The 12,024-nt window shown below is 38.8% G+C and overlaps 1 protein-coding gene across 4 annotated transcripts in view; it reads right to left on the bottom strand.

Moving 5' to 3' along the window:
• The window catches only part of LOC143412244 (uncharacterized), a 171,339-nt gene that overhangs the window by 84,245 nt on the left and 75,070 nt on the right, over positions 1 to 12,024 (bottom strand). For 2 of the 4 annotated variants that reach the window (XM_076873102.1, XM_076873105.1), the window contains one exon: positions 979 to 1,205. The exons of the other annotated variants lie outside the window; for them this stretch is intronic. Coding sequence is in view for 1 of the 2 variants with exons in the window: in XM_076873105.1 (XP_076729220.1) it covers positions 1,202 to 1,205 (4 nt within the window). In the remaining variant the exon portion in view is untranslated. Of the gene's footprint in view, positions 1 to 978; positions 1,206 to 12,024 lie in introns of those variants that run through there. 4 annotated transcript variants of the gene reach the window in all.

Raw genomic sequence — 12,024 nt, 5'->3', positions numbered from 1 at the left:
CCGGGCTTTGCCCAGAGTGAAGCCTGTTAAGGGAGGTGAAGTGACCATGCCCAGGACAGAGGGAAAACAGTAAACAGAAGAAATAATAATAATAATCCTACTATGTCCTGTATCTTCTTTCCACAGAAGCCCTTGTTCCCTTTCTTGCTGTGCACCAGTCCCCTAGCTTCCTCGCTCCATGTATTACCCATTCTAGACCTCCAAGACTCAGAGGCCATTTCTAACATTAAGAATTGAGCATCATGGACTCTCCGTCTCTGTGAGCTGAGCCAGGTTATGGCTGACATGGACTCTGGATACTGAAAATATTCCACTTTCTCCCACCTTCCTCAACTCCTCTTACCTTCTGAACTCCTTTTGTCAAAATCACACCTGCGAGGGCTTTTGGGGTTTTTTTGTTTGTTTGTTTTATAATCATGCATCTTTTGGCACAAGTATATTTTGAATATTCTTTGTCTCCCTTGGTTGGTTACAAACCCTTCCATTTTTGAGTCAAGTTCAAATACACCAAGAGGGACTTTTCTACCCAATTCAGCTTAATCTCATGAACTACTGGAGGACCTGACACTCTGTAGGAAGCTTCACTCTGGCACTAAAGAATTGAACACAGTTTTTTTGTTGTTGTTTTGTTTTGTTTTGTGTGTGTGTGTGTGTGTGTTCATGGTACAGGGCTCTGAATCATCAGGACAAGTGCTGCTTCCCCTGAGATGAAAACCAATGTTTTCCCACAAAATGTTTTTATACTGATAAAAAGATGAGAGCCAGCAGAAACCACTGGATTGAGGTATATCTGCCTCAGCCCCACTTTCCTGCTCTTCGACAGGTAGGAACCAGCCTCCCTACACCCATGTGTAACACCAATGGTACTTTTAATAGAATGGGGGAATCAGGGATAAGCCATCCACAATGGAATGCTGAACCTTAAAGGATCAAGAAGTAGAATTTCTTGTTTCCATAGAAAATATAGAGAATAACACCTTCTACTTATCCATATATTATTTTATTTTTAACACATTCAAATCACTTTAAAAGCTCTTCTACTTAAGTGTCAAATCCTTTGTTGATGGAGACTAAGACAGTTGGAGACCAAGAAGCAAGCAGGTCATGAGCTCAACCAGGTTTCCTTACATTTCTTGTCCATAGTTCGCTCATTGTTAAAGTGGGATTCATACCATCTGCCTCATTAGGATCGCTGTGAGGGTTACCTGAGGACACATAAGCATTGCTTAGCAAGTATGTAAAGTGTCAGTCAAGAATGGGTATTATTACCTGTAATCCTAGGGTTACTAAAAAGTCTGAAGGTGATAAATGAGCCCAAGGTTTCTCCATATAGCCAGTCTCTAAGCAGGCCTGTGTCCCTGTATCCTCACTTACAGTCCCCTTCCTGCCCCAATTAGTCTTCTCCACAAGACTAGTCCCTTCCTAGTATCTCTGGCTAAAGAAGATAAATACAGATAAATGGGGGGAGGGGGCGGGGGAAGACACCACTAGGCCCTGCAGTGTTTAACAGAATATTTAGATTTAATCCAAAAATCAAAAACTTAAATGAAATAAAAACTCTAGGAATTCTGTAAAAAAAAAATAATAAAAAAATCAGAAGGAGAAGCTGAGCTATTTCAAAGGACACTAAATGACTTGAGTTTTGAAGAGATCAAGGATTCCCACATTAGCCTGAGTCACATCTGTGCCTCTGGCCAAAGATTGTGTCCAGTAATGAATATTACCCTCAGGGGAAAAGAGACCTCCAGTCAACCTTAGGACACCTCTCCTAAGTTGGTATCTACCTCATTCCTTCTGAACTCTCTCCTCAGTCAAGCCAGAGCTGTGGGTTGAGTAGCACCATTTCTTTGAATCCAGCTTGAAAATTCAAATCACCAGAGAATTGCCCCCTCTATGGCCAAAAGAATCACAGCAAGCTGCTTGCCTCTGGACCACAAGGCTAAGCACATGTGTTCTGTAGAAACTGGTAAGCCTTTAACAAAGGTCTCCAGGAGCCAAAACATCTCCCCCTTTCTCCCTCCCTTCCCCCCCAACCCTCTCTCTCTCTCACACACACACACACATACACAAACACTTCACTTTACCTTTCGGGATTCTTGGTCTTCTAAGGTTCCTCTCTAAGACACAGTGTAGATATTTATCACATACACACACACTCTTTTTTTTTTCTATTGGTACATTAATATACATCATAGTAGGACTCCTTGTTACATATTCATATACACACACAATAGAGCAATATAATTTACTCATATGTACTTTTTAAAAGGAAGCCTTTTATTATATTTTTTTTCTGATTCAACTAAATCCATTGCAAGTTCTCTTTTAAAGCACTTAGGTACATATGCTTCACTCTATCAATGTGTACATGTTTTCACCAACTGCTGATATGTTCTCAAAGTGTTTGTATCTTGATGTGTTCTGTTCCTCCACCTTGAATGGAAAGACTACAATTTGAAGGCAGTCTGTTTCTACACCCTATCCAACATCTGTGAATAGTAGCATTCTGTACATGGTCACAGGGTGATCAACATAACCTCTTCGACTCTAAATTAAGCTTTGTAGGCAGGCTCCATGGAAACATGAAGAAATAAAGATAAGCACTGCCCCTCATGCGCGCGCGCGCACACACACACACACACACACATACACACACACAAGAACAGACAGAGAGCAAGAAAGAAAGATGAGGAATGGCCAGAACTACAAAATCTTGATTTTTATGTCATGATACCTCCTATAGCATACATTATTGACCTGTAGTCTTCATCTCTGGACAGTGCTTTCTAAATGGGTTGTATAAGTGGTTAACGAAAAAATGTTTGGACTGGTCATAGAAGGAAAAATGCCACTCAGCTCCAAGTTCAAATTCTGTCTCTTCTTCCATGGCTAAGACAGTCAGAAGTCACTACCTTCTCTCTCTCTGGCAACAGTCTGGATGAAGGAAAGAAACAGGGGATGCTAGAGCCAAACACAGACTGCCATTTTATATTTATTTTCAAATTATTCATTGTTACTCTGAGATATAATAAATAAAGCTGTTGCCTTAAACTTTTATTGGCAGTGATTTAGCAATCATAAACTTTTTTTTTTCCTGATGAGAATTTTAGTTTAGAATTATTTCAGGATTTTTCTAACAACGATTCAATTTGTTCCCTCTCTGTGAAATATCATCACCATGATAAGTATACATTTATCCTTTAAAAAAAACTACTGTGAGATGGTTTGTTTGGATTATGAGAAAACTATGAATTAGGTAGATGAGGTAATCTGCCCAAGGTCACACAATGTCAGCAGGATTTGGCTTGAGATTCAAAACAACCCAACTTGATTCCAAACCCTTCTTCCTCCATGTATGCTAGGTACATTGTGGGGTTCAATTAATGATGTTGGCCCTATTCTATTCAAACAACAGGCAAACTCAGAGATGTCCTGGGCTTAAGGGAAATACATCCCAGATCAATTACTTCACCAAAGAGCATTTTCATTTTATTTGCAGTTTCTGGCAATATATCTGATTGTACTATAGTCTATTCAGCTATTCTCTTCTGCATTGGACAATCTCAACAACTAAGAAAGTCTCTTGCATGTAGTTTACATTCTAGCCTTGCACCCTCCCCTTAGATTTTAGTTTAGTGTCTACAGGGTGCTCAGTGGAAGCAAGAAAAAAAATTCTCATCCTTTTTATTAAAAAAAAAAAATTGAAATCACGGAGACCCAGGGATCTCTAGCTAAGAGGCCCCCTAGTCTGAAGCACTGTAAAAAGATCATAGCTGACATCACAGTTGGTGAAAATAACAGCCTGCAAGCTGTGCCAAAAGCCCTTTTTCCTCATCTAATCCCCCATCATTCTTCTGATACAAGACAGCAAATGCATTAAATCCTTTAAACATTCATTGCAGGTTGGTATAAAGGTAGTGCATTTTGAGAGGTGAAAGAATGTCAGTATACACACACACTCACATATGTTCACATTCATCCATACACAATACAGCCCACAGTTTTAAAAGAAATAGGCTCAGTAGAGACTATTAAATAATCATTTAATCTATCTGATTCCATGTGTGACACTGAAGAAGCTAGCTATGTCCAGATTAGATTTGAGAAGTAATTGTCCCCTCCTTGCCTTTTCTGGGAGGAAAAAAAAAATCAGTCTCCAAGACAAGCCGTGTATATGGAGTATTTGTTTATTGCTTCTACTTTGTTTCTTTCCTGGAACATTAAGTGGTCTTGGATATCAGAGAGTAAACAGGCATCTGACAGTCACCCTACCAGCTAGCAGATTCAAGTGTCACAGCTAAAGCCCACACCTGCTCTCTTTCCTACAGAATCCTCAATCTAATTAGAAATAGTTATTGGTCTGTACCAGTTCTAATTTTACTTTTTATTTTAAATTTTGCTTTGGCTGCAATATCTTTTTATGTTTTTTGAAGGGAAGAACATGCTCATCCTCAGAAATCATCGAGGTTATATTCAAAGCCATGCACCCAGTAGGTTCTCAACTGACATTTTATGATCTGTCACCCCACTGTGCTGCTGTCATCTTTTCCTGCTCTCTGACAGCATTCCATCTCAGGCTGAAAGAACCCATCACTTCACGAGGTGGACTCACGCTAACCACAGATCTGTTTTTCTGCTTTGATAAAATGTAGAAATATTTATATTATGGATAGCTCTATTTGTTTTTCTTGAACCACTCAGCTATACAGTATGCTGAATGACATATAAATATAGAAATTATGGAAATAGAGAAAGCATTTTATCCAATGCAGATCCCGAGTAGCTAAAATACGTTGCTAAAATTTCCCTCCAGGGTGTCATTTAAAATCTAACCTTGTCCCAAATAACAACTGACCACCAATTGTTTTGATGCCCAAGAAGGAAGAGTTCTGCACAGGTGACACAGGTGCAGAGGATTTGCTATATGGGCTTGAAGCACTCTCATCTGGGAGGGCAGGAAAAAAAAAACACTCATGCACAGACACACATGCACATGTGCACAGATGGAAGCACACCACCCGTACTCCAGCATCTGGCAGAAGTGAACACACAGGAAGACTCCAATACCTGCTCCCTGAGCTCCCTCCCTTTTCCCTTGCCCCCACAAGTCCAATCTAAACCAGCAAATTTTATTGGTGCAGGTGTTTGTAAACAAGTAAGTTTGGAGATGCTTCTATTCTAATTATAAAGTACCAGAGCTAAAATTAGACTCCTGGTCTGTTGATTAAAAAAAAAAAAAAAAAAAAAAAACTCTCCAAAAGACTTTATTTAAATGAAAGAAGTCAGGATTTGGCAAGGAACAATGAACTCTGGTGACAGAGCGGGGGAATTGCTGTTTGTTAGTTTCTCCACTGTGGCATGAGGTATGCTTCCTAGTTTCTGGTGAAGAAAGCCACGATTTGTGCTCATTGTCACGATCTGGTACCTGTCTTCCCTGGATCAGGATGATGCCCCCATTCTTGCACGGCCTGGTATCTCCCAATCTAGTCTCAAAAACATGTTAAAATGTACTCTTACAAGTTGCTATTTCTCTTTTCACTCCCAGCTCAAACTTAATGGCAAATATTAAGCATGTCTTGGCGTGCCTTGGCATGCACACATACATATGATTCCATACTAACCCACATAAAGATGCCCAAGCCCTGACATCCATCAGGAAACTCAACAAAGAAGACAAACTTTATACATTTATAGCACCATCACACCCCATTCCAATCCTACACCCAGCAAAGTGAGCTGCCCTTACCGATCGCAGCTAAATTGGGCTCAAAGGCTCTTTCCATAAATGGAAAGAAGGAAGCTGGGTTCAGTTACAAAGAGGAAGCTTTTCTCTCCCATTTACTCAAGCAATATAAAATCACCAGAGTCAACCTGAAAAGTTTGTGTCATTTTCAAAGTTCATCAATAATAAATGAACGTTGCAAACTTATCTCTAATGAACCAAAATTCTCAGTCATGCTTCTTAAAATGAAACACAATACTGTTGACGCTGTTTAAGCTGTCAATAGCCCCAAAAGAATATTGTGAAATAGCATTCCTGAGTACTTTTATTAAAGAACCATTATCTTCACCTAGAGTTTTAAATTTGGCTGTTTTTGTCCTTATTACTCTTGTATTGAGCCATCATTTCAGGGAAGGAGGCAAAAAGAATAATGTTGTTGGGTTGTGTTCTTTTGCTTTTGCTTTTGTACCTGATTCTTGGATTTTAAAAAGATAAATTGACAACAATTTAAGTCATATTTCTAAAAGGCAAAGTGCTAATGTTCTTTATACAGATTGTGCCCAAACATGAACAAGACAAAAAGCAAGAACGCAAAAACAGAGCTAACGGCCAAATATCTAGGATTACAGAAAACAGAGATGCTGTTTCTTCTGAACGGTCACCCATGAAGGGAACAGCTTAGATAGGTGAAGCAACTTCATCTCTTCATTTATAGCACTATCTAGAGCTCAGAATATTTTTTTAAAAAAGGAAAACTGCCAAGATTTTCATGTTACCTCAAGTTCTAGAAAAGATACCAAGTTCTAGAAAAGATACCAAGAGCAATAAGATAGCCAATGGCAAGAGAAAAGAAAAATTAAAAAAAAAAAACAAAAAACAAAGAACAATGGATCCTTTGACTCTTGTACCCAGGATAGCCTGTCTTTAAGTAACCAATAACCAAGACTTTGTCAATTATTTAATAAAGAAGTAATCACCTCTCAAGGTTGCTCAAATAGACAGCAGGCCCTGGAGCACAGAAGTCCAAGGCCCTCCTTTTCCGTCCATAAGATGGGAATACACTCCTGGGAAATCGCTGTCACTGACCATCTTCCTTTTTGGCTACATGGAAATCCTGCCCCAATTGGCTTCTCTGAAAAACCACTTGAACATGAGCCTCACTAATACCTTGGCAATCTTGCCTACCTTGCTCCCTCAATCACAGTGCCCCTCCTACCATTCACCACAGGATTGTACTAGAAAGATCCACAGAAAGACACAATTCCATTCCACCCCAAGGTCATTCTATATTAAAGGCAATTCATGTGGCTCCTTCCTGGAAATTTGTGACTCATCTCTCACTGGTTCCTACTGAACCTATACTAAGTAGTCTAAACCTAACCCAAACACCCCAAATCCTTATGCTCCAACTCCTGTTCAAATGAAACATAAAGTGCAAAAAAAAAAAAAAAAAAAAAACCAAAAAAAAAAAAAAAAACCTGCAGATAACTTATAGAGAGGCACACAATCATTGACTATAAGTGACACATAAAGTCCCAGACCATGTTCATATTTTCTGACTGGCACTTTTAAAAAAGAGAAAATGCTCCACAGGAAAATGGACTTCCTACCGAAAGCCTCAGCAAAAACAGCTACCGGAATAATTCACTGGCACTGGGTTATTAAAATCTCTGACAGGTATTACTTAAGATGTTAGAAAATTATTCAGGCACATGTGTACACATATATCTACCCTCTGTGCTTGTACGCTCTCACACACACACACACACACTCACATTTTTAGTAAGTACTCATTAAGCTATCTGAGATATTAAAACTAATCACGGCAGTTTTCCTTTAATGTTATCCTCAGCATAAAGAGAAATGAGCCCATTGTCATTTATTTCAAAATCATTCTTTATAAAAAATAGCTAATCTCCAGAAGCACACCTGGTTTATTGAAGTGAATACAAAGATGCAGCATATAGCCTTAATGTGCTCAGCTGGGGAAATATATTTTTTTAAATGAGCATTTGTTAGGGCTTTATTTGCAAATGCAAAACTATCCAAGGCACTCTTTGTGCATGTAGAGATTTTTTATTTCAAAAACCACATTAATATACGAGGATTCACATCAAGCCCTAAAAGCTGCGAAGAAAATTAACCCTTGCAGAATTGGGGAAAAAAAAAAAAAAAAAACCATAAGCCAGGTCAGAGGAAGTTCAAAATCCAGGAAGCCATTGTCACAACACTAAAGTGGATCCAGCAGGAATTTCTAATATAATACTGTTTCCACAAAACATCCTGAGTCATATTGAACGTGCAAGTATCTACAAAGTTGAGTGAGTGGTATTAAAAGTGGCAAAAAAAGGTGTGGGGGGGCCCACGGGGTGGGGCTGCTTGGTTAGATATTACAAAGAAAAAAAAATTACTCATTAACTCCATTTGGGAATTTCTGAAGTTTAAATAACAAGTCTAGAGCTTTCCCTGATCTGAGAGGAGGCACAAGGTTGCCCCAGTTGCCAAGGATGGGATATTGGAAGGTTTTCACAACAAGGCCATGTGGGAAAGAGTGTGTGGCTCTTGGCCATGTTAGCCGGGTGTCTCCTAGATACCATGGCAGGTGTCATTTTTTCCATTTGATCAGGGAATGTAATACATCTTCAAAACAATTTCTGCCCAACTGGTCAGAGATGTTAAAGTCCAACCCTAATAAATCCCTTTGCCACTTTCCCTCTGAGGTACACTGCCCTATGCTGTTGTGTTTCTTTGGAAATATGTCATTTTCATACTAAAGTCTTTGGCCTTATTTTCTTGTTTAGTTTTTTTTCTTTCTTAGTAATAATTTTAAAATATTATATATTGAGATGCCTTTCCATTAGAGACAGTAAGAAAAATCAAATAATTCTGCTAAATGACAAAACAAACAGCAAGAAGAAGAAGGTTGGCATTTTCAGTGCCATATCTCCCATAAAAGGAATTACATCAGAACCACTGAGACCCTATGCTGTACATTCCTTTGCAAAAAAAAAAAAAAGTAAAATTAGTGCTTTTTCTATTTATACCCCCAAATGATGGATACTAGCATAACAGGAGACACATTTTTAAAATTTTTAACTTTGTATCCCTGGAAACATCAAGTATCTTATCTGACACAAAAGGGATGATCAATAAACAGGTGTTGAATCAGCCTGTTGGCCTGAGATCAGGAGAGCCATTGTTAGTCAAGCACATCCAAATTAGGTTACTCACTTCCCTGACTTAAATCCTTCAAAGGCTTTTCATTACTAACCTTAGGGAAAAATCCAAATATCTGAGTTAATTAGCCCCTACCTAACTTTCTAGCTTTACCTCTCACCAACCATTGTACAAATATTTTGAGAATATAGTAATAAAAAAAAATAAAGTTGACCTAGAGTAAAATCTTAAGAGTAACTCATCATGGAATAAGAATAGAGATATGCTCAATGTTCACAGCAGCTCAATTCACAATAACTGTGGAAGCAACCTAGATGCCCTTCAATAGATGAATGGGTAAAGAAACTATGGTATATATACACAATGAAATATTACTCAGCATTAAAAGAATAAAATTATGACTTTGGCAGGTAAATGGATGGAGTTGGAGAATATCATGCTAAGCAAAGTAAGCCAATTCCAAAAAACCAAAGGCCGAATGTTCTCTCTGATAAGTGGATGCTGATCCATAATAGGGAGGGGGGAGGCATGAGAAAAATGGAGGAACTTTGATTAGGCAAAGGGGAGGGAGAGAAGGGAGAGTGCATGGGGCAGGAAAGATGGTGGAATGAGTTGGACATCATTACCCTAGGTACATGTATGACTGCCCATATGGTGTGGCGCTACATTGTGTACAACCACAGAAATGTAAAGTTGTGCTGCAATTAAAAAAAAAAAAAAAGAATAGAGATATGCAACCCCAGAAAGAGACAAAGTTATTCCATGGTTGGTAAAACTTGTTGGAACCTAGTTGAACATATTAATATATGTAAAAGAAGGATGTGTCCATGAAAAGAGAAGGCAACGTGGTCCACCATGATATTTACCATGGCAGAAGGAATATTAGCCAATATACTTAATAATCTGGACTCTGTGGTAAGTCTGTGCCAACAGTGAAATGCTTGCATCAAATTATTTATATTTGACTTTCTGTATTGCTTCTCCAATTCACTCTTTATCAAACATCCTTATAGTTATGATGTGTTTTACTACAGAAATCTCCATTTTTTTATTTTTTTTTAGCTATGAACCTGTATGTCTTACTGATTATTAGATATCTTCACTTGGACGTCTTGTAGGAATTTCAATTCAGCATGTCCCAAAATGAACTAGTCCCCAACCAATTCTTTTTCCAGTATTCTGCATCTCATGAAATGGCACCACCATTCATTGACACCAACCAGTAACCTAGGACTCTCACATTCAATCAATTCACCTCTTATAATCAAGCAGCCGATAATATCAATCCTACCAACTAGATATGTTCCTATTGGTTTCTCTTTACCCTTGTCATTATCCAAGTCCAAGTGACAAATATCTCTCAGCAAACCCTGCTCCTAATTTTAATAGAATATTCTAGAAATAATAACTAGATGTATTAAATTATCTTCCCTTGCACCTATCCATTTGTAGAGCTGAGCCATGAGGATGACTGTCCCAGTGTAAGAATTAGACGCAAAGGGCCAAGAAGAAGGAAAACTCTGTTCAGCTTTGAGTCTCAAAACTGATTAGCTTGACCTATTGAGCTGGACGGAAGTCTTAAAACCCTGACTTTAGAAAGAGAGAGAAAAGGAATTCTTCATCCCATAGTTATGTTCTTCAGTTTTTATGTCAGAATACGGTGTTTGATTCTGGGGGAAAAAAACAAACAAAAAAAAAAACCTAGCCTACATTTCCAGGGTGACAGAAGAAGAAGAAGAAGGGCAGAGGTAACAGCAACAGGCCATGAGATATGGACTCACTTCTCCGGGTTAAGTAGCCTTAATAGGGAGTTTTTCTTTATTCCCTGTTCAGAAACATCTTGGAGTTTCTACCCTACTCCCTGTGTGAAGCCCAGCAGAGTAAACTTGGGGGAAACATGAGTAATCGGAGAGAAAACCCGAGGTTAGCTTCCCAGTTACTCCCTCAGCTTCAGTGTACAGAAAGATCCAGAGGATCACTGTACATGGCCGGACACATGCAGTTAATGGTTCTTGGTTGAGGAACCTACCAGGGGCTTAGCTAGAAGGTGGAAAGTATCATTATATTCCAGATGGAAAGGGTCATTGCAATAACGGCTCAAAGTCACAAAGAGTTCAGGTGCAAATGAGGAAGCAGGGCCTACCAAAGTTGCATTAGAACAGACATTGGTTCCTCAGGCACGAATTCATAGTAAATGGAGACAAGGCAGTAGTGTCCAAGCTGATGATGAGGCTACCATTCCTGCAGAGGGCAGTAGTGAGGACCTAGGGAGCCACCAGAATACCCACTTTTCACACCAGGCCCCTTCTCCCACATCTCAGGCACAAGAAGTACTCCCAGCCAACTGGATGTGCAATTTGGCCACAGAAGGTATCTAAGAAAGGCCATTTTACATGAAAGGCTACTGAGTGTAGCAGGAAGAGTCTAGGATTAATGCATTTCCTATCTATCCCTGAAATAGGAACTTACAAGAAAAATCAGAGCAGTCATAGAAAATGAAGCTTCCATTTTCTTTACACATCTGAATATGGTGTGAGTAAACCTTGAATTCCACCACCCCTTATCTACTCTCAATTTGGAGCCAGAATGTTTTTGTTAACAATGCACATGAAATTATACTTTGCAAATCATGCAAACTATTTCCCAGGTTTTCCTTTGGTCATTGACTAGTGACCAAAATCCTTAATGTAGCCAATAAGCCCTTCCTAATCAGGCCCCCTACTCATCTATCTCCTCTGTCACATAGTATTTAGTATTCGAACCTCTGCAGTTCTAGAACTTGCCTTCCCTCAGCCCAGAATGTATCTTCAAAATTCCTCCCTCACTTCAAATTCCATTCGTTATTTAAGTCAGAATTTAGCTATTTTTTTCCTTAGACAATCCTTGCCTGACCAGGATTTTTATCTCTGGGAAATTTTAAACTTACACAGACTAATTTCCTTATTGCAGGAATTCTGAGCCTGTACTGTACTACTTTGAATTTCCAATAAGAATAGAGTGGCACAGTTTCCTAAGCTGATTTGTCTGATGTGTCAGTTTTCAGTTACTATAACAAAATACCTGAGACAATCAATTCATAAGAAGAAAATATTTATTTTGGCTCACAGTTTCAAAGGTTTCAGTCC

This window comes from Callospermophilus lateralis, chromosome 13 (genome assembly GCF_048772815.1).
Source record: "Callospermophilus lateralis isolate mCalLat2 chromosome 13, mCalLat2.hap1, whole genome shotgun sequence".
Taxonomy (NCBI): Eukaryota; Metazoa; Chordata; class Mammalia; order Rodentia; family Sciuridae; genus Callospermophilus; species Callospermophilus lateralis.
This window is presented reverse-complemented; position numbering and strand designations above follow the sequence as displayed.